This window comes from Podarcis filfolensis, assembly GCF_964270895.1.
Source record: "Podarcis filfolensis genome assembly, chromosome: 1".
Classification (NCBI taxonomy): domain Eukaryota; kingdom Metazoa; phylum Chordata; class Lepidosauria; order Squamata; family Lacertidae; genus Podarcis; species Podarcis filfolensis.
Window position 1 is genome coordinate 8,102,041 of NC_139604.1, and position 23,464 is coordinate 8,125,504.

Consider the following 23,464-nt stretch of genomic DNA (forward strand, 5'->3'; position numbering starts at 1 on the left):
TCTGCCTTAAACACACTGCTTCCCACTGAGCAAACTCGCAGTAACAGGAAGGAAATAGGAAAATCAGGACGAAAAGGGAACCGGGAAAAGGAAGGGTATTTTTGCTCATCCATGGATGCATGTTCACAAACCTCTCTCCATGGTTCCTCGATGGTTGTTTGGGGGATTGCCTGCAGGATTTATCTTACCGGGCGATCTTATAACATGTTTACTCAGAAGTGACTTACTCCTAAGTCAGCGGGTGCATATCAGCTCAAACGTGTGTGGCAACCAACCATAGGTCTTTAAGATCTGGGTAATGCCATTATTTGGATGTGGGTGGCGCTGTGGGTTAAACCACAGAGCCTACGTCTTGCAGGTCAGAAGGTCAGCGGTTCGAACCCCCGCGACGGGGTGAGCTCCCGTTGCTCGGTCCCTGCTCCTGCCCACCTAGCAGTTCGAAAGCACATCAAAGTGCAAGTAGATAAATAGGTACCGCTCCAGCGGGAAGGTAAACAGCGTTTCCCTGTGCTGCTCTGGTTCGCCAGAAGCGGCTTAGTCATGCTGGCCACATGACCCGGAAGCTGTACGCCGGCTCCCTCAGCCAATAAAGCGAGATGAACGCCACAACCCCAGAGTCGGTCACGACTGGACCTAATGGTCAGGGGTCCCTTTACCTTTACCTTAATGCCATTATCACTGCAAACGACTTCTGAAAACGATTACAAACTGCTGCACAACCAAGCTGGGCCATCTAGTCCCTTGGACAAGTGTTTGAAATTCGCCAGGCGCATTTTGCACCTAGCTATCGGCCACTTGCGACAGAGTGAAGATGCCCTGGTGCCAGGATGGCGCCTGACGTCTCCACCCTCTGGAGGTGCGCATCCCTGGTGATCCTCGGATCTTGACTTTTTTCGAATGCCAGCATCACTTCCTGTAGAATTCTAGCCATCATATTTCATCTGCACAATCGGAATGAATTTCAGGAACCCAAAAGTCGTACTAAAAAATACGACTTTCATTTAGCCCTCAAATGGCAACTAGGAGTTCTATTTTGGAGACTGCAACCCTGGTCTAAGGAGTCATTTTGGCACCTAGCTTATATATCTGAGTTTCTAACACTGTCTTGCCCAGACATCCCTGATCAGTACAGGGGTACCTTGGTTCTCAAACTTAACCCGTTCCGGAAGTCCGTTCCAAAACCAAAGCGTTCCAAAACCAAGGCGCCCTTTCCCATAGAAAGTAATGCAAAATGGATGAATCCATTCCAGACTTTTAAAAACAACCCCTGAAACAGCAATTTAACATGAATTTTACTATCTAACGAGACCAGTGATCCATAAAATGAAAGCAATAAACAATGCACTGCAGTCACACAATCAATCAATCAATCAATCAATCAGTAGCTGAACTGGGTTCCACACAGTCACAAAAACAAAAAAAAAAGAACCAGAAAAACAAAAAACGCAAAGTCCAGTAGTACCTCTGGTTACATACCAACCTCCTTGCGAACGCTTCGGGCAACGAGCTTCGCTAACCTGGAAGTAGTTGCTCCTGGAAGCGAACTTTGCCCCAGGATGCGAGTGGAAATTGCGTGGCAGAGATGCGCACATGCAGTGGAAAACCGCATTAGTGAAAGCATGCCTCAGGATAAGAACAGTTTCAGCTTAAGAACGGACCTCCGGAACAAAGTAAGTTCATAACTGGAGGCACCACTGTAGGAAAAACAAACAGACCTCAGCGTAACACCCAAAACGGAAGTGTGGCACTCAAAATGGAGCACATTTGGCTCCCAAAAAAGTGGTTTACAGTGTTTGGATTCCAAGTTGTTTGACTACCAAAGCGTTTGAGGACCAAGGTACCACTGTAGTAGCCAGCAGGCCTAGGCAGGTGAGGATGTGTTGCTCTCCTGGCCTTCTCAATGCTGCCCATGGCCGCCATGCGAAAAAGGGGAAAGGCAAGGCAGGGTGGAGTTCAGCATGGGGTGGTCACAACGTTGGGAGCATAGGATCGGCTGGCGCTGATGACATTTGGAATCCATCAACGTCTGGAGGCCACCACTTTGGCTACCCCCATCCTAGGCCTTTTCCTCAAGAGCCAGAAGCGTTTCAAAATATTACAAAAGTGGCTTTGGGCCCAGAACCTCGACACCACCAAAAGCCTCAGTTCTGGCCGGAGAACCATCGCTCCTCCCAATCGCTTACCTCACAGCCTGCCTAAATGTTCAGGTCCCAATCCAAACCCTTTGGCAAGGAGATCATGTCCACAGACAACGGCAAGCGTGCCAAGAAATCGGGGCCGGCCCTCCCATTAGGCGGAGCGAGGAAGCAACTTGATTTTGGACGTCATGAAAGAAGTGCAAATTTTAGAAATAACAGTTGTTCTTATTGCGTTTTTACCGCCAGGGAAGGGGAGATGGTTTTTTAGAATTTTGTGCCTCGGGTGCCAAAATCACTTGACCCGCCATGGGTACTTTGCACCTTGGATTAGGGTTGGGGGGGCACCATTTTCTGCTCCACCTCAGGCAGCAAAATGTCCTGGAAATGGAAGATAGAAGGGGAGGGCAGCGGTTTCAACTAAAAATCAGGAGTTTGGTGATCAAAGCTGGAGAATTGGCTTGTCTATCGTAGTTTCCTAGCAACCACAGAGAACCTTTCTTTCCCTTGCACCCCCCCCCCAATACTGGCAAAGCATCCTGGGATTGTAACGGATGGCAAGGGCAGCAGTGCCACCCAGCTGACGATGAGTCTGGGTCAAGGGACAAGAATCCCACTTGCCGGTGCCACCTCCAGGGGACCCTGGGGGTCCAGGCACCCCCCTTTTTTGCTGTGGGCTCAACTAGATTGGGGCCTGCACCTCCACCATGGGGGCCCAACAGTGGAGGTGCAGGCCCCAGTTTAGTTGCGGCATCAGAGCACGTGCGCCGTGCCCTTGCGATGTCATTACAGTGCGGCGCAGTGCTTGAAGACATTGGGCACCCACAGTGTGTTGGGCCCAAGACGGCGTCCCTTATCCCACTTACCCAATATGTGGGCCAGCCTCTTATCTGAGCTTGGAGATGAGCAGTTTTGAAGGATCATAAAGTGTTAGGGGAGGAAAGCATGTAAGAGCATGATGCCGAGAGTTCACGATTCAGAGAAAAAACGCCTCCCGCACCGGGAGAGACTTTGATAGAGGAGAAACAAAAGCAGGATAAGACCCTTGTATTTGAAAGTATACACTGATGGATGCCAGCCCATTCCAGAAGACTTGATTAAGGCAAACTCCTACCTCACTCGGGTGTGTGTGTGTGTGTGTGTGTGTGTGTGTGTGTGGTTTTTCTGTCTGTAATTACACATCAAGAAGCACAAGGACATTGGAGCCGGTCCTTTGAGGGTTCGATTTGACTTTGACTTCAAAGGGTCTCAGCCCTTTATTTTACAACATGGTGACTAGAAGAATTTGTGCTTCTGCTAAGCGCCAGTATTAAAACCATGACAGGAGCTGCAGTGATTTACAATAGCCGATCACGGCTAGCAGGAATCCAGGATGTGGGGAAAGGAGAGTTGTTTTTTTAAAAAAAGTTGTTTTTGAGGGGTGATGCTGCTTTTGCAAAGAACCCAATTCTCCTTTGGCTTGCAAGTATATTAATTATAAGTGTCAAAGGGCTGCGGCGAGGGGGAGGGGGAAACTGAAATTGGTTATTTCCCCCTCTCTCCCTTGGGCGTGCCTTGGCTGTCGTCGAGCCACACTTTCCGGATTAGACTACTGTAATCTGGGACCTCAAGGGGGATGCAACGCTTGTATCGGAAACTGCACATCACTGAGCGGAGAGAGAGAGGCTTTAGCAGATTTCCAGTTTGTTGGTGGTGTTTTTCCTCTCTCTCTCTCTCTCTCTCTCTCTCTCTCTCTCTCTCTTCTTTAGGACAAAACTGCACCCATCTTGCATCATAAGGGATAAATTGTCTGCTTTGAGATGGGATCCCTCTCTGTCCCCCCCCCCTCAAACCCCCTGCATTCCCACCCCCAGGTTCTTAGATATCTGCAATTTGTTTTCATAACGCAGCTGGTCTGCCTAAAGGTCACATGATTTGGCAGCCATCCCAGTTGTTAAAAATTAATTTTTCCTTATTAATACTACTGGGGGGTCCCACAGGATAGGATCCCAGGCTTATCTGAACCTGACAGCTTCCTAAACCCTATGAAGGATGCTTTATCCTCTAAGGCTATTGACGGAACAAGGCCGCTGTGTCCTGAAACTCAACTGCTCTGGAATCCTGTTAGGAAACCAAAGCAAATTCCTCCTTATTCTTATTCATTTCTTTAATTTATGTACGCGCACATAATGGCTGTCTTCTAGAGAGGGAAGTGGCTTCTGGATGAAGCCTTGAGGTTGATCTATAATATCCCTATGGCCTTACCCACACACCCAAAGCACATGGTACTAGAATTATGTGGAATTCATCTATACAGTGGTACCTCAGGTTACATACGCTTCAGGTTACATACGCTTCAGGTTACAGACTCCTCTAACCCAGAAATAGTGCTTCATGTTAAGGACTTTGCTTCAGGATGAGAACAGAAATCGAGCTCCGGCGGCAAGGCAGCAGCAGGAGGCCCCATTAGCTGAAGTGGTGCTTCAGGTTAAGAACAGTTTCATGTTAAGAACGGACTTCCGGAACGAATTAAGTACTTACCCTGAGGTACCACTGTAATAGCAAGGTTCTCTTTTAAAAAACAAAGTTTTGAGAGAGAGTGCAAGTGCCTAGCCCTGCAAAAGTTGAAAGTACACAGGCGATGCCTGAGAAAATATGGGAGCAAAATCTACACAGCTCTTTTGTGTACCGACACAACGAGAAAAAGCCGAATGGCAGCACAATGCTAGCCATGTCTACTCAGAAGTAGTTTACGGTCGTGCAGGAGACTTCCATGAGCTCCTTTACTCTTCTTTGCCTACTGCTGACCAGATGGGGCTGCCACCGAGAGCTGTTCCAATGCCACGTGGGTGTGTGGGTGTGAGAAAACTCACTCCCGTATCTTAATCATGTTGTAAATATAATACAGAAAAGGGTTTAACATGCATAATCCACTCAGGGGTTATAAGGCAGCTGCCTACGTCCATCTCTCCTAAAAGGCACTCCTTTGGCAAAACTCTAGCAGCAGTTTCCAGTATTAAGGCGCCTTCCCTGAGAAACGCATTGAGTGATGCTGTTTTTCCTATACAACTTTTCTTATGCACACCTTATGAAATCGGGGCGCAAGACAGTCACAGTAAAAGCACTTTTTTAAAAATTCACATTTCCAATGAGAGCGATTTATGCAGGCACATCCAACTCTCTCAGGTCCTACAAGTGTTTCGGGGGAAAGTACTCACCATGAAGTTATTACAGTAAGTGCCACATCTTTAATATTATTTGGGGGGGTGTACCGGCACTGCCTACCCATGGGGACTCCCAGAAAAAAGCACTGGTTATGCTCTCTGGTTAAGGAACGCGGGTGGCGCTGTGGGTAAAACCTCAGCGCCTAGGACTTGCCGATCGCATGGTCGGCGGTTCGAATCCCTGCAGCGGGGTGAGCTCCCGTCGTTCGGTCCCAGCTCCTGCCCACCTAGCAGTTCGAAAGCACCCTTAAGTGCAAGTAGATAAATAGGTACCGCTTTAAAGCGGGAAGGTAAACGGCGTTTCCGTGTGCTGCTCCGGTGCCGGTTCGCCAGAGCAGCTTCGTCACGCTGGCCACGTGACCCGGAAGTGTCTGCGGACAGCGCTGGCTCCCGGCCTCTAGATTGAGATGAGCGCACAACCCTAGAGTCTTTTCAAGACTGGCCCGTACGGGCAGGGGTACCTTTATGCTCTCCTGTGGAAGCCTGGACACCTTTAAAAAAGCATATTTGCGAGCTGTTCAAGCGTGGACAGAGTTTCTGGGGTACAAGGAAGGTGGCAAGTCTAAACAAAAGGCACTATCAGGAGTTTCCAAATCAGGGCCAAGCTCATTTTAAACCATATGGGGAATTCCGTCTCCTTGCTTTTGCAGCTATCCCTACTCCAGGGAAGTTAACAAAGCAAATACTGTATCACTGACTTAATAAAGTTGATTAACATTCTTAATTAAAGGCAGGCTAGGTTGTTTCAACGGTTCTTCCGACAGCTGTCCATTTCCTGTTGCAATTCCTCATTTCCAATTTTTTTAAAAAAGCAAATCCCCTTCGTACCAGGATTTCGGAAGCCACAGAGCCAAACTTACCAGTTAGTGTGTACAAAATATTTGCTGCAGGCCTGCCTCTCTCTCTGCAGCAATATGTTCTGCTAGATTTAGTGCAGCCATTTCTAAAAGTACTAGCTTTTCGCAAAACATTTCGAAGTCTTTATGAGTGCACATTGCTCAGAGCTGCATAAACAATGTCTCTGCCGTGGTCACCCAAATTTCCACCCTCCCCTTCCTTTTTCTAACTAGCCCAGGGAGATGACAAAAACACCCAGTTGTGTACAAGCACCTGATTTTTATCCTTCATCTCCAACGGGCTGCCTTAAACTGATGTCCTAACTGTTTGCTTGACTACATACAAATTGGCAGCTGAACTGTTTACCTCGTTTTTTTAACGGTTTTTTTTTTTTTTACGTATATAAAATTGCAGAAGGCATTTTTCTCTTGATGTACATTACCATATTATTGTCTATTTAAAACTCTTTCCTCTTCTCATCTTACATCCCTTTGGGGAGCTGAGACAGGCTTTCATAATGGAGGAAAGCTTTCAAACACACCAGATTTTGACATAAATTTATCTACCTCCAGCATGTTTTCTTACTCTGCTTTGCTAATTACCAAAGCCATCTGTGGTGAAGTCAGGGCTTCCTCCTTGTCACAATTTATCTTTATCTCCTGCTAGATTATGTAGCGAAGTCACATTACAGTATCTCGGATATCGCACTCATTTCTTTGATGATGGAGCCCAACCGATATAAACAGGTTTAGGATTTAATTACCAGATCCAGCACTAGGTCAATACCTTTCCCCCCCCCTTTATTTCAAATAGCAGGAGACTGGCAGGGGTCCAAGAAAAAAAAATGGCATAGCAGTGGGTTAGAAAGAGGGCCACAGTTCAGAAGGAAGACAAAACAGGAAGCCCCACATTCACCAGCCCACAGATGACTGAAAACCAGATGACTCACAGCTGAACATGGGAAGTGATTTCATTAATAAGATACCACGTGATGAGACAGCAGATAGCAAACTGAAGCAATTCCACTTCCTGTTCCTATCTAGTCAAGAATTCCACCCAGGACTCCTCTTCTCTCTCTCCAGACATCAATAACCTAAAGCTGCTACCCTCTCCTCTGCTGGTCTAGGTTTGCAACCTTCATAAACTTTGCCTCTTCCTAATGGAACATGCTCCTGCCACCCTAGCAGTTCGAAAGCACATCAGTGCAAGTAGATAAATAGGTACAGCTCTGGCGGGAAGGTAAACAGCGTTTCCGTGCGCTGCTCTGGTTCTCCAGAAGCGGCTTAGTCATGCTGGCTACGTGACCCGGAAGCTGTCTGCGGACAAACACCGGCTCCCTCGGCAAATAAAGCGAGATGAGCACCGCAACCCCAGAGTCGTCCACAACTGGACTTAACAGTCAGGGGCCCCTTTACCTTTAATGGAACATGACCAGCTGCAAAACAATAACGTAAGCCTGCAATTCTATGAGTTCTAGACACATATTCTGCTTTCACTGGGCAAAGATCCTTGCCGTATTTTGCAAAGAGATTGTATCCGTTCTGTTCTACAGTCAAACCTCGGTTTACAATCATCTCCGTTGCCAAACGTTTTGGCCCCCAAACAAAGAAAACCCGGAAGTAAGTGTTCCCGTTTTCAAATGTTTTTTTGGAAGCCGAACATCCAGCGTGGCAGACAAGAGCCAATCAGAAGCTGCGCCTTGGAAATGGAATGTTTCGGAAGTCAAACATCTTTCCAGAACGGATTACGTTCGACTTCCGAGGTACCACTGCAGTTCTTTCTTTAACAGAACTGAGTTGGAATGGACTGCAGAAATCTCAACTAGATCGTCCATGACCATTGACCATCCAACCTCTGCTTACAGACTTAAATAGAGCAAATCTTGTTGCATTTGCCAATGCTTCAAACATCCTTAGGTGTACACTGCGATTCTGCCATGACCAACAGGACTACACTAAAAACTTAAGCCACACTGATTTCAATGGAACTTTATTCCAAGCCGATTGGTTTTGAATCACATCCTCATCGCACCACCAAACAGGCTCCCACCGTTTCCTGCCTTACACACCGTGTGCTGGCAACCAAAGGAAGCAAAGGACTGCTTCCTTTTGGTTTCCTATTTATTTAAATGTAACTATTCACTCATTCCCACAGTGAGGCAGCGGCACTTGGCAAAGAAAGCTACTTGAAGTAGATATGCTGGGAATGTTTACATTTGTTCTTGTAAAATATACTGAGCCTTTCATGCAGTAATGTGTTGTGCTTATAAATGTTGCTTAACTGCAGGGTTGGAATGGGAGAGCGGAGGACTCAAGGGAAATAGCACGAGGGAGCTGTGCGTTTTCAAATATATACATTCCAATTTCTTGGAATTATATAGTAATACGTTTGGGCCTTCTGGGATTGCATTATTAACAGCTTCTCAACTTTTGCTCCCCCCCCTTTTTTAAAGAGTCAATAGTTTCTGAATTTCTCCCATCCTTCTTCAGAAAGACATTGGGCATTTCTGAGACCAGAGAATCCTCAATATTTGGAAAACTCAATCACCTTACAGGTGCGTATCCAACAATATCAAGGACTCCATCCTTGAAACATCACTAAAAAGTTAATATCCGCCCCCCCCAAAAAAAAATCTAATAGGCATGTCTGAATTTGGAAAAATCCAACTTCCCACATTACAATTTATTGCTGGTTAAATAGTTTGGTGGCGCTGTGGGAAGGGACGCGGGTGGCGCTGTGGGCTAAACCACAGAGCCTAGGACTTGCGGATCAGAAGGTCGGCGGTTCGAATCCCCACGACGGGGTGAGCTCCCGTTGCTCGGTCCCTGCTCCTGCCAAACTAGCAGTTCGAAAGCACGTCAAAAGTGCAAGGAGATAAATAGGTACCACTCCGGCTGGAAGGTAAATGGCATTTCCGTGCACTGCTCTGGTTCGCCAGAAGCGGCTTGGTCATGCTGGCCACATGACCCGGAAGCTGTACGCCGGCTCCCTCGGCCAATAAAGCAAGATGAGCGCCACAACCCCAGAGTCGGCCACAACTGGACCTAATGGTCAGGGGTCCCTTTACCTTTAAATAGTTTAGTGAAAATTTGCAGAGCAACAATAATATACTAATTGGGGATTGCCCTCTCAGGAATTCAGGGATGTACACTGAGTGCAGAATGACAGGCTTATAGAACTGGAAGGGACCATTAGAGTCATCTAGTCCACCCCCTGCAATGCCAGAATTTTTTGTCCAATGTGGGGCTCGGACCCATGTTTCTGAGATTAAGAGTCTCATCTGTGGATTAATTAAAGATTTGATAGAACTGAAGTAACAGATGAGATGCAGGAGGAAAGGTTGAGATGAAGACCCACAAAAGTTGAGGAGGGAATTTATTGATTATATCTTATTTGTTTCCTTCGTGATTGTTCGTAAACTTGAAAACCCAAAAATGAACTATAAAAAAGAAATTAAGAGTCTCATACTCCAGATTTTGCCCTTGGGGGTTTGGTGGGAGGTGGGTTAGAAGAATTCTCCACCCGACACAAAGAAGCAGCTATTTATACACAGCAACAACACTGCTGAACAGAGCGCTGGTTAAAGACGGGATGCGGAGGAGATTAAGGAGTGCAGAATTTCGTGTATTGATTCCAACCAGCCATTGGTTTCTAGTTATTAATAATCATCATCCGATGTAACGTTTTTACTGTGCAAAATGCATCATCGTTATCACTCCCTTCCATACCCCATGCATTTCAGCAAGACTAGCCATTATTATTCCCATATGATAGATGGGGAACTTGAGGCTGAAAGAGAAGGATTATTGCTGAAGCCACCTAGCAAGGCCTTGGGATTCAAAGCCGAGGCCACACCTGCCTGGTCCCAAGTACAAACATACCCTCCTCCCTTGCCTCCTATTTGAATGAAACAAAATGGGGAACGGCGCACAGGGACCACCAGACCTGCTTCATATAATAAGGTAAAGGGACCCCTGGCCATTAGGTCCAGTCATGGCTGACTCTGGGGTTGCGGCGTTCATCTCGCTTTATTGGCCGAGGGAGCCGGCGTATAGCTTCTGGGTCATGTGGCCAGCATGACTAAGCCGCTTCTGGCGAACCAGAGCAGCGCATGGAAACGCCGTTTACCTTCCCGCCGTAGCGGTACCTGTTTATCTACTTGCGCTTGACGTGCTTTCGAACTGCTAGGTTGGCAGGAGCAGGGACCGAACAACGGGAGTTCACCCCATCACAGGGATTCGAACCGCCGACCTTCTGATCGGCAAATCCTAGGCTCAGTGGTTTAACCCACAGCGCCCTGCTCCCAGCAGAGTGACAGCCAGATGGGATACAGGTATTAACACATTTACGTCGCCAATGGAGGACATTGTCCTGAGCAACTACCTATTTCGAAACTGGAAATTCAATAAAGCTGGCTGGTTGTTTCTGAGGCGCTCCAGACTTCACATAAGGCAGCGAGGAGTTTGTGTGTGATGTCTTGTCCACGCTTTATCATCAATTTAAGCTCTGTTGGAGGACCTTCTCCCATAACCAACCTGCCCGAGTGCTAAGATCAGCCGGGGTAGGTGGGCATTTTCCTGGTGACACCACCCAAATGTGACTTGCGGGGCACTGGCATGTGAGGGCCTTTTCAGTGGTAGCCCCTTGGAAGTGGGATGTTCTCTTTTCCAAGATGCATCAGTGCAAGATGCATTGGCACTGTACAGCTTCCCTGCTTGTGGAGAGGTCGTGTGATGTTTTTAGTCAGTTCCCCTTCCCTCCTCTGTCTTGTCACTCACCTTCGGTCAGATATAGATGCTACAATTAGTCCAGGTCCTAGCGAAATGTCAAGGGCACTGCCTGGTCATGCGGTATGGGGTCACTTTCGGCTATTTCGTTCCCAGGATGTTGAGAAGATGCTTGGAGAGTTCCATCCTACTACATGCTCCCCTGAACCTTGCATGCCAGTGTGGTGTAGTGGTTAAGAGCGGTAGCCTCGTAATCCGGGGAACCGGATTCGCTTCCCTGCTCCTCCACATGCAGCTGCTGGGTGACCTTGGGCTAGTCACGCTTCTCTGAAGTCTCTCAGCCCCACTCACCTCACAGAGTGTTTGTTGCGGGGGAGGAAGGGAAAGGATAATGTTAGCCGCTTTGAGACTCCTTCGGGTAGTGATAAAGCGGGATATCAAATCCAAACTCTTCTTCTTCTTCTTCTTTTCAAAACTAGCTGTTGGGGAATGATGAGTGTGCCCAGGGGGTGATAAATGCCTCATTGTGGCAGAGGGTGTTTCTTCCTACCTTCAAAGAGGTGGTGGTGGTCCTTATCCTTAAGAGGAACCTCCCATGGACTCTTAACGGTTGTCATAGCCATCCACCAGTTCACCACCTGCCAACACCCTCTTTTGTTATTCAAGGTGTGTTTGGATTAAGTTGATCATCTTGACCCATTTCAGTCTGGCTTCAGGTCTGGTTTGGGGACCAGAACAGCTTTGGTCACTCTGGCCGATAACCTATCTTGGGACAAAGAGGAGCGGGATACAATCCTGCTTATTCTTCTCAGCAGCTTTTCATCCCACTGACCACAGGATCCTCCTGTGATAGTCCCACTGCTCCCTGGAGGGCTGGTTCCAGCAGGTAGCTTCGTGTGACTCCTGTCCAGAGTCCTAGCAATCTTGCTTGGAGTCCCACAGGGTTCTCTTCTGTCCAATGCTGTGGCCATCCATGGATTTGGAGCTTAGTGCCATCCCTATGACACCCAGCTCTACAAGCCAATAAACTGAAAAGAGGGAGGCGCTCTGGGAACTTGCTTGTGGTCTGTTCTAGACACAGTTGCACTCCTCCCGAAGAAGCAGGTCTGTAGTGCGAGTCCTGGATCCAGCATGGTGAGTAAAGCACAAGGGGCCTTAGAAGTGAGGAATGCCTGTTACCAGCTACGGCCTTCCAGGATCACAAATATTTGCCAGATAAAGCCTCATGTTTAGATTACTGCAATGCTGAATGTTCAGCTACCCTTGAAGACAGTCTGGAGATTGCAGCTAGCGCAAAACACTCAGTTATTGCCTGGTGCATCTGCATGCAGTCATATAACACCTTGCAGCTCTTGCAAGAGCTGCACTGGTGGGCAATATACTACCAGGCCAAAATTAAGTGTTGGTATTTAAAGTCCTGCATGGCCCGGGGTTCCAGGTATTCGTTGAAGCACTTTCTCCCCTACCATCCATTCTGGGTCACATGGTCAGTAGGGACAACTCTTATTGTCGTCCCGTCAGTGGTCTCGGGCTGCTACATAGCAACGTGTTCAAGAGCCTTCTTTGCTGTGGCCCCACAACTATGGAATTGTCACCATATCTAAAGTCCAAAAGTCCAAAATGGCAGAATGGATGATGGAAGCTTTGTTTTCATTTGCTGGCGGAAACCCATCAATCTCATTCTCCCAGTCATCTGTAGCAAATCAGTAAGACCACCCAGTGGTGTTTAGCGCTCTCATGCTGTTGGTCCTATTGGCAGTTTCGCTAACTGATTATTTTAATTGCTGTTGCGCATTTGATATACAGTGGTACCTCGGGTTACATACGCTTCAGGTTACATACGCTTCAGGTTACAGACTCCGCTAACCCAGAAATAGTACCTCGGGTTAAGAACTTTGCTTCAGGATGAGAACAGAAACCGTGCGGCGGCAGCGGGAGGCCCCATGAGCTAAAGTGGTACCTCAGGTTAAGAACAGTTTCAGGTTAAGAACAGACCTCCCGAACGAATTAAGTACTTAACCCGAAGTACCACTGTATCTGTTGTGTGCGTTTTGATATTGATGGAGGAGCATCACTCTGATGCTGCAAAGGGTGGTCTACAAATTTAACCAGTGGAATTAAAAAAAATTATGTTTTAAGCATTTTTGGTCATTCTGGAGGAATAACTGGAGTAGGGAAGGAACTTCCCCAAGTTACATCACCCAGAGATTTCTGTGCTGACAGTCAAGTCGGACCACAGTGCTGGCCTGGCCTTCATCGCTTGGTCCTCCTCCTTCAACAAACATGGCTGCCTATACCTTCTCCTGCATAGCAGCGCTGTGCATTTGGAACAGTCCTACACCAGAGTGCTTGCGCGTGTGAATTTCTCTGCCAGAAACTGCACCTCACATGCTGCTGTTGCAGGAATATTATGACCCAACAGCAGTGGTGAGATTAAAACCACAGCCTCGCTCCCCACAAATTAATGCGTGACTAGGCCTGCAGCTCCTGCCAACCTAGCAGTTCGAAAGCACATCAAAGTGCAAGTAGATAAATAGGTACCACTCTGGCGGGAAGGTAAACGGCGTTTCTGTGCGCTGCTCTGGTTCGCCAGAAGCGGCTTAGTCATGCTGGCCACATCACCCGGAAGCTGTATGCCGGCTCCCTTGGCCAATAGAGCGAGATGAGCGCCGCAACCCCAGAGTCGGTCACGGCTGGACCTAATGGTCAGGGGTCCCTTTACCTTTAGGGCTGCAGAACAGGGCCTTGTTTTCGCTTTCCCACTGCAACACACGGCTATGTCATGCAGACATTTTTCTGCCCTTTAGTCACTTTTCTCCACTTTCTCCTCTCTTGACCGGAGCACGCTGCAGGGTTGAGATTCAGAGCCACAGGTGGCCACGTGGGCTTGCCTTGTAACAAGACGATTGGCCAAATGGTAGCTTTTCATCCCTTCAAATTGTAGTAATCGGAGACGCAACAGGGACAGGACCAGGCTGTCGTACCCCCTGCTCCTTGCTTCCCCTGTGGATTTAATGTAGGTCATATGCTTTTCTAAAGGCAGGGAGCTACTGAGTTACAAGACGTTTCTTTATCTTCAGTAAATTGAGTAGCCCGGGCTCAAGTTCTGGACCTTGCAGACCAGCACCACACAGGCAATCTCCCCGAACTGAATACTCCACGAGTGTTACTCAGAGTCTGCACCCGATTCCTAAACCAGCAGATGGCCTCTTTGCTACGAGAGCTACATTGGAAGTGTGAGCCAGAAGGGCAAGGGATAAACAGCCCTGGAGACAAAACTCCCACCACCGCCGCCTTCAGATGTGGTCCGCCTGGGTCAGGACCAGGGCAATAAAAGAAAGCCACCGACTTCCTTCTGAAGAGAGCAGAAAGAAGCAGGGGAGGGAAGGAGCAGCAGGCGGGGAGGTTGGGCTTCACCTTCCAGGGCTATCAATCAGACCGCTTTCAATAAACACTAAATGCAAATTGCTGCAAAGACAAATCTCCACCAGCAACAAAGGACCTCCAGTGCCTAGCTTGTAGGGTGAAAGGTGCCTATAGACATAGAACCAGACATATACATATACATAATGTGCATGTGTGTATGCAACGCTTTATAAGTGTGGGGATTTATAAATATTTAAATTAAATTAATCAAATAAATAAGCGTGCTATTCTCCTGGGTTATGAGTTTTCACATTTGCTTAAGCAGGGAGGTGGACTTTGAAGCGTTACCCGCCCCCCCTTGGCAAATCAACTCTTTACTGACTCCCCTTTTACTTACAGTTATAGCCAAGCCACAGAGGAGTTGCCATCGCTACCTTGCCAATTCTGTATTCACAAATAAAGAACCGTATTATATTTACGGGCGTTGAAAATAGCTGGGTTAGCTGAGTCCCACCTAAAACTACCCCCATGCAAGTCCGAAAGAGTGAATGCACTGCCTTAAAGGATATAATCCTCAACCACATTCAATTGTCTTGAATGTGCACCCTTGGGGTGCGACTTGCTGAGTAACTTTTACACAGGAGTAGTTCCACTGATGTCTACCGTATTACACCAGGTTGGCCTACAAGCTGCTCCCTTCCTCCTCCTCCTCCTCCTTATCATTAACAGCTTTGCTCATCCAAAGCAAGTTTTGGGCCTCTTTGATTATATTTGTAAAGAACAGAGATTCAATCAAACTAAGTCAAGCGGCTGGGGCGATATAGCTTAATCACAGCTCTGCTCCCCTCTATTAACTTTATGCCGGTATTAAGGAGAAATCAATCAGCTGAAATGAAGCATTAGCCACAATTTCCTCCTCATGTGGGAAAAGCAAAAACAGGCAGAGGTTCATTTGCAACTGAAATTGTTCCTGAGGGTGGCGAGGGATCGAGAACGGTTCAGCTCCAAGAATGAGGGAGTTTCCTTTGCGATACATCGCCCCCCCTTCCTTGGGTTCCTAAGCACCCCTTACATTTACACTGAAAGCCAGGGCTGGGAATTTGCTGAGCAGAACCGAAGGCCGTGGTGAAAACGTATCGTAAGCCAGAGAGCCGCACACCATCGTTACATCTAATTAATGCAATCTGCATATCATTTTCACAAACACGGCAGATGCTAAACTACAGTTGGTGGACATGTTGCACAGATTCTTGATCTGAAGCTCCACTGGGGGGCGGGGGAGAAATCTTGCAGCAGTCCTTGAAAAGTCTTAATATGTCTTCTAATCTACGAAGCTGAAAGTTCGGAAACCTAAAGGCGGCAGGCTTCTTTTGTTTTTACTTGCATACTGGAATCTGAAAGCTTTCACATCTGTTTGCCAGCAGCATCTAATTTATCTCTGAAACCTTGAGGACTAGGCAGTTCATTCAAAACTGGTGCAAGGAAAGTTTCTCTAAAAGCAGCAGCAGCATTTCGTAGGCTGCAAAGAAGCCAGCAATAACTTCGGACAGCAAACACAGATGCTGCCCAGGCACATTTGCACAGGACACCCCTGTCTTATTAAAATTAATAAATCCTTCTTATATGATGTTAGAACTCTCAGCTCAGCTACTGCGGCTGAACAATCGCTAGTCTTCTTTCCTGCATTCCAACTGGTCCACCTTTGCTGTTCCAACCCTTTACAGCTCCCATAGCCATAATAAGCCTCAATCCTGTATGGGAAGCCCATTAGAAGGTACCACTTAGGGACTCTGAGCTGATTTGTCTTACCCGTGTTCTTGTATTTTGTTTGGGTGGGTAATCTATGTCTTAATAGAATTTTTATGGATTGCCTGGGTTTTGTTTCCGCTTCAGCGGCCTAAGCAAATCAATGCCAAGTGGTAAAAAGAGATTGTTCTTCGCTACAAACAGGGACAGCAGCAGCCCTCCCTGCCTGAAAGGAAAGGAAAGGAGCGTCAGTCACAAGGACTGGACTAAGCACAAGAAAACCCCTGGAACCACAGGCCAGTCTTTATGCACCGATACATTTCGGCCCACGAACAACGTGGGAAGCAAAGTTAGCTCTTGTCTTCTCCAGCGGCCGCCACGAAGAATCCAAGCCACCCGTTCTTACACCTCTCCCTAACTCTTGTTTGCAACGCCATTTGGTTTGCATCAATCATTAGCTGGAACTTAAGCATACAGAAAATCCCCCCAGAGCGGCCCGGGAGAAAAAGTTACATCATTGCACTGCGGCGGGGGACGGAATCCTGACACCTGCAGTTCTGCCAGCAAATCTCTCCACGTGCGCCAGAGAGGGCTCTCTGAACACCACAGCTGCAGAGCCCAAGCGGAGATGCTTCTTATTCACAAAATCATAAGCGCTGGGAGGGACTCCAAAGTCTGCTTCGGCCAATCCTGAGCCTCCATTCAGCAACCTCACCTTCTCCCCCTACCCCCGCACATCTCTGCAACCCGCAGTGAGCCATAAGCAGGTACATCTGCTGCAGGCAGCCCTAGCAAGCCATCCACATGCTCAAAACCCAGAAAAATCACATTTTTTGGTATGCAATTACGTTTTTATTTGCAAAGCTAAGAAGGTCCAGTAAGGTTTCGAATCGGGTGGGGGGACGGCGTGTCGAGATTCCGGCATTGCAGGGGTTGGACTAGATGACCCTCGGGGTCTCTGACAATTCTACGATTCCGTGAATCCAACAAAATATACGCCGCAATCTTCTGTTGAGGTTCACAGGGCACAACACGGAACGAACAAGCAACACCTGATTTGCCGAAAGCAAGTCTGTGCCGTGGCAGATTAACCCGCCAAGATACCCCTTGCCACACTTTCCAGTTCTCGCCAGCCATGCTTGCCCGTGCACATGCTTACAGATCCTGCCCACGAAGAGCTCTGGGGCCTGCCCCAGAGAGCCAAGCAGGAAGGGGGCAGGCAGCTCCGATGAGGCTCCTCCATGCTCGGCAGCTGTTGCGCTCTGCCTAAATGGGTACTCTCCAGGGCTCAACAGCTGGGCAGGGAGGCAAGGGTACTACTACTGCCTGCAAATCTTCACCTGACACCCCCAGCCCTCCCCAACCCCTTACTTCAGCCTGCCTGTGTGTGCTGGGCCTCTGGGAAAGTGGCTTGCTAGGTTCCTGGTGGCTGCCAAACAGAGGTTCCACTGCAGTCTCCAAGACAGGAGCCGTCTCCGCAGCACAGCACGAGTGCCAGGAATCCAGGGACAAGCTTGTATTTTACTACCGTTTCCCCTTTTCTTCGCCCCCCCCCCCCCGGCCTCCATTACTTCAATCACATGTTTCTGCTTCCCCTGCCGTTTTCACTTAAATCATCTGGCGGGGTGGGGGTGGGGAAGAGGAGCGGATCCCCTGGAGGGATTCCACAGCACAGTGGCGATGAGATGGCTCATAATCTACTTAGAGGAGAGGGGTTTTTTGCAAGGGAAAATACAGCTCCCGGCAACCACCTTGCTTATCCCCAGGAGTCAAAAATCCACTCTGGAGTAGCTCTTGGGAATGTGCACATCAGCTTTTCAGAGGTGACTTCAGGCAGGCATGCTAAACCGAGGTGATTGCTAGGGCTAACAGCTCCGGAGAGCAAGGAAGCCTGTTTCATTATCCCGCATCATTTTTACCCCATATCCCCAGCCCAAATGGGAGAACAGAGCCCCTTTCTGCTCCCGGCCTATTTCCCTCCTTTCCATTCCTTTGGTGCCCTGATTTACTCTCTGAACAAATGAGCCACTGGAGCAAGTTAAGAGCACCCTTAAGGGATAACCGAAGGCAGAAACAAGAATCCGGACTGAGTCTCCCTCCCCTGAACCCTTCTGCCAACACTTATACTTCACACTCTACCCTCTAGATGTTGTTTGGGTTGGCTGGTTGCTGGGTGTGGAGGCCTGGGCATGTTTCAAGCAGTTTTATGCTTTCCCTTTTTGGGAACCAAAGTGATGCAGCCATCCCTCACCCTAGACCACAACTGGGTCTCTTCGGCCAGTCCGTTCTCATCTTGCCTGTTTCATAGATCATTTAATTCATCTATAGAGAAGGCTCCCTTCTCTATATACTGTAGTAGCTGGTCTTTACAGCCAGGAGAGCGGAGTTTGCAGCTAGCCACACACAAGGGAGAAAAAATATGGCAGGCCAGGCGGGCATTCCAGCCATCCATTCTCTCTCGCCCTAGCAGGGGTAAAGATCAAGCCGGCAAACCTCTCGCCCTGCGAGGGGAGGCGGAGGTGCCCACCCCTGACTTCAGCATGCGAGCTGGTAACTTCTCCTAAAGGCGTTGTTTTTGCAAAGGAAAGCTGCGGGGTTGTTTTTAAGCGAGGGGCGGAGTGATGGTAGAGCGGCTGGCGTGGAGAGGGCGATGGGGGGGGGGAGAGAGAGAGAGGCTGGAAGGAAGCAAGAGCAGCCTGGCAAAGCCAGCTTCTCCTGACGGGACTTGATGCATTTGTTTACACGCCGCCCAGCCGAGGAGAGGCGGGCACTGCCGCAAGGTTCAAGCCTTGCCAAAAGGGAGACTCTGCTGCTGCTGGCGGCGTGCAGCACGCTTTGCGCCCGCCGCACCAAGCGCCGCCACCGGGAGAGACCCGGGAAGAGCGCGCTCGCTCGGCGCCGGGCGTTTTACGCACGCGGCCCTGGCCAAGGGACCGGCCGGAGGCTTTGCAGCTAGGCGTGAAACGAGTGAGGGGGGGGGGGAGAACGTCCAGTAATACAAAGAGAAAAATAAGTGTGTGGGGTGGGGGATAATAATATACAGCTTGCATTTAGAACAGGGCGTCCGCCCACACACCAATAAAACGCTTCGCTTGCCTTGCTGCAATCGGCTGCCGCCGCCCTTGAATGCTGGCAGGGGTTTCTGTGGCCAGACAAACACCCACCGGGTGCCAAAGCTGTCCAGTTTAACACTTTGGGACCGCCGCCGCCGCCTGCGATTTGCGGCATGGGTTCAGATCTCGCCTAGGGTGGAGAGGGATTTTCTCTCTGGTTTTCCGCCATGCCTTCCTTGTCTCAGAGAGGGGCCGGGGCTCAAACCCACTTAAGGAGCCCTGCCTCTTGACGCGGAGGCCGCGCGCTCTACACCTCTAGTTGCGTTGGCAGAGGTAGGTGCTCTGCGAGAAAGGCACTCTGCTTATGCTCAGGGCCGCTCCCTACGACTTGATCTCCGGGGCCTGGAGATCCCCGGCTCAAACTACACCCTAGTTTCCTCACCAGCAAAATGGTTTCCTCGTCTGTTTGTTTTTTAAAGCAAAATTAAACACGCGTACCCCTCGCCAGGATTCGCGCGAGGATGACCGGCTGAGGTTACGCTTGGCACCGTGGTGGGCGCAGTTTACCTGGGGGTCCGCCAGCCCCACAGAGCTCGGAGAGGCTTGCTCGCGCGTAACCGTGCGCAGGCAAGCCCCGCTGAGATTCCCTTAGCACGCTTACTCGCCAGGAAGCCCCGATGAACAGAGCGGGGCTGGCTTCTAAGAAGACAAGCCCGGAAGAATCGCGCGGCTGGGATGCCGACCACTCGCCCCAAGCTGCGGGGATAGCGCGGGCTCCGAGCATCATTCCCTTGCTTTCTGAGCGCCTCTCCAAGGCTGGTACTGCCTCGCTCGTCTTCCCTCCCTCTCCCAAATCCTGTTGTTTTGCTTCTAATCTGCCTTATCTGAGTTTTCACTGCCTGCTCGGTGGCTAATTCGGAGGAAATGAGTGTCAGCTCTCCGGTGGAGTAATTAAGGCGGACGGGTTTAGTGCGCCCTCTTCGCCAGTAAGCGGGGATTAGCTCCAGACTCCTTTTTCAGTAACAAGACTGGAGGAGGAGGTTTTTTGTGTTTGTTTTTAAAGAAACAAGACCATTTTACTTTTGGTAATAATAATTCATTGGGGTTTGGGTTGGGGGAAGCAGTCTCTCCTTATCTCTGCATGGCCTTGTCTTACTTATTTCTCCTTCCACCCCCGCCTGTTGGTTTTGTTTGGGGGGGGGGGGTTGGTCAGCTCCACCAAGAAAAGTTTACATCCTACTTTGCAAGGTTGTCCTGCTGCCTGTTTGTCTGTGCTTTGCTGATAATGATTTCTCTTTAGCGGGCTCTTTTCTGCCTCTCTCTCCCCCTTTAAGCAAAGCCACACGACGGGGTGTTGGAGGGGCTGGGAGACACCAGCACTTTCCCCAGTTACTGCAGCTGTCAGATACCAGGCGAAAAAGGTGTGATGTTCTTACTCTCCCTTCCTCAACTCTATTCAGAAAACGCCACCAGCTTTTCGACTTCTGGAAGCCCGCTGGTTTCCCCCTTTTCATTTGCAAGAGATGAAAACGTGGGGAATCTGCGAAATGCATCCCAAACGTATAAATGATTTATTATGTCTTTCTGCTCAAAGATAGAGAGCTCTTCTGGGCAGCTCCCCGGGGAATTACGCTCCGCATAAGCGGAGTGACGGGGGGGTGGGGTGGGAGAAAAAGAGTCTTGCCTCCGCCCCCGGAAAAATTGCAAGTCGAGGAGACTTTGTAGTATTTTCAGACCTTTGATTTATTCCATATGTGACAACAGCATTATAAAAGGGAAATCCTAAACAGCCCTCCTCCTGCTTATTGCAAGGCGTACCATCCCCGCTACAGCCAACTCTACTGGAGGTGAAAGTTGGATCTGGGGGAAGGAGAAGAGTTCTGGGTTCGTGGGTGTCAGCAGATCCACTGGATAAATTTGGCGGCGCAAAGGGGGCTCGCTCGCTCCCCCTCACCCCCAACCCACACCCCTCAAATATGAAATCGTTGACAGGAACGTTGGGAATACGCTGGTTTGCCTTACCTGCTTGCCCCGTGACTCCGGATCCGACCAGGTGTAGAAGCAGAAGTGCCCAGAGGAGAGGAAACGTATCCATTTTGGAGAGAAAATGTTCGGCGGCAGAAGGGCGATTCCTCCCAAGCGGCGTGGGCTCGGCGACGCGGGTGGATGCGGGGGGGAGCGAGGTGTTTCCTTCGCAACTCCCTTCTCGTCCTCTTCCTCTCCGAAGGGACACCGAGCCGGAGACTCCCCTTCGCCAAGACTTCGAGTCCCCTTCGGTGCTCCCTGCGCGCCGCTCGCTGATTTAAACACACACTCACGCGCGCGCGCAAAACCCACTTCCAAAAAGGATCAGGACGCCGGAGGGAAACTCCTCACATTCGCTAGAGGAAGGAGGCGCAGGCAGCTGCTCGGGAAGCCGCGCGCACCCGCCCGAATGGCACACGGCGCTGGGGATCAAGGCGGAGACGCACGCGCGCACGCCTTTACGCAGGAGAGGGAGAGCGCGCCAGTTCTTCAAAGTGGCGTTCCCTTTAGCGCGGCGGCGCTGCCAACGCTCCGAGCCGAGCCGCCGACAGAAAGGTGCCGCCTGGGCATCGCCAGCAGCCGGGCTCAGCCTCAGATGGACGTCCACACGCACACAATCCGGAGCGAGATGGCAACGGGTCTGGCCAATGCTGCTGTTGCTGCTCCTCCTTCCCAAGCCCCGGAGTCCGGCGATGTCCCTTGTCCCTCCACGCCCGCCTGCTGCCCCTTTGCGCTCAAGGGCTGCTGCTGGTGGTGGTCAGTTTCACGCTAGAGGCGTTTTCCGGATGCAGCTCCGGGAAGGAAGGAGAAAGTGCTGCTTTGCTGCTGCTGCTGTTGCAGCCGCCGCCTTCCAGATGCAGAAATCCCCGGGCTGGCGCTCGAGTTTTGCTCCAAGCCGCCGCCGCCGCCTTGCTTCTCCTGCTGCTCCTTCCTCCTCCTGGGCTTTGCGCGGCTTTCCCCCTCCGGAGCTGAGCGTTGCCGGCGCCCTGTCGCCTCGCTTTGCCTGCCTCTCGGCTCGCTCGCCGCCTTTTCAGGCAGAGCGGCATGTGCATGTCAGACAGAAAGGCAGAGCTCTCCGATTACACGCTCTCGCAGGGCCCGCCCCTTCGATGTTTCTCATTTAAGCCCGACGCGCCGAGAGGGGAAGGGGGAGAAGGAGGCAGAGCCGCGGGAACGCCGAGCAGGCCACGCTCGCAACTCGGCCGCGATCCAGCGAAAAAGGAGAAGGAGAGGAAGAGGGAGGGTGGAGAGAGGAAGAGCCGAGGCAGCAGAGCTCTTCTGGATTCCCTTGCAAGATCAAAGCGGCGGCGGCGGCAGAAACTGGAGTGCCCTCCCCAGCTCCTGCGCTCCCGGCTGCAACCCGCGCCTCGCCCTTGGCAGAAGCAACAAGTCCAGGGCAAATGCTCCTCTCGCTTTGCACACAAACACACACACACTACAGCATCCTGCGCTGCGTAGGTAGCTTTATATTGGCGGCGGCTGTTGGGCGATTCTTGCAGGGCTACCCTGGTTATCGTGGCTTGGATCTGCGTATGACACGTTATTATGTAGATGGCATTATTTTTTAAGAGCACATTCTTTTTACGCCCGGGAAACGGGGCTGCAGGAGGGAGAGAAGGGGCGAGGTGATCGCGCTGGAATGCAAAAATGCGAAGCCTTGAGCTCCAAACACCCGCCCACACGGAGTGAGACACACAAATAACACTTAAGAGGCTGGCAGGAGACACGTTATTTGCTATAACACCGTGGAAGGGTTTTTACTTAAAACTTGCCAGCAGCAGCTCAATAAATAAATTTACCTCTGGGATAAGGCCAAGTATGTAAAGACTCAGCCTTATAAAGAGATTGAGACAGAGTCTGCATGGTAAAGGAAGAAAACTGCAACGCACCAAGAGGCTGTTGGTCCATTAAAGGGTAACACTGCACAGGCTTCCCTGTTGCACAGAGCTCTTCATCAGGCAGAACGGAACCATAGAATTGAAAGGGACCACGAGGATCTAGTGAGTCCACCCTCCTTGAGGCTCAAACCCGCAACCCTGAGATTAAGAGTCTCCTCTCCCGACTGAGCTAGCATGAAAACCTCAGTGTTATATGGAAATGCGTGCATTCTTATGCCTAGGTCTCAGTGAAGTGGCTTTATCTATCTCCCATTCCTTCCACAATCCTCAGAGCCATTGACCTGCAATTGACACCTAGTCATAACTGGTAGAACTTAAAGGAGGACTAAGGAACCCATGAAAGAGACATGGGTGGCGCTGTGGGTTAAACCACAGATCCTAGGGCTTGCCGATCAGAAGGTCGGTGGTTCAAATCCCCGCAACGGGGTGAGCTCCCGTTGCTCGGTCCCTTCTGCCAACCTAGCAGTTCAAAAG

The 23,464-nt window shown here is 50.0% G+C and overlaps 1 protein-coding gene across 2 annotated transcripts in view; it reads right to left on the bottom strand.

Moving 5' to 3' along the window:
• The window catches only part of NRP2 (neuropilin 2), a 233,396-nt gene extending 210,782 nt beyond the window's left edge, over positions 1 to 22,614 (bottom strand). The window contains exon 1 of one of the 2 annotated variants that reach the window (XM_083628026.1): positions 21,090 to 22,307. In XM_083628026.1, the coding sequence (XP_083484152.1) occupies positions 21,090 to 21,162 (73 nt within the window). In that variant the 5' untranslated portion in view covers positions 21,163 to 22,307. Of the gene's footprint in view, positions 1 to 21,089 lie in introns of both variants that reach the window. The other variant, XM_083628027.1, reaches the window with a different exon arrangement.
• Positions 22,615 to 23,464: the final 850 nt, after the last annotated feature.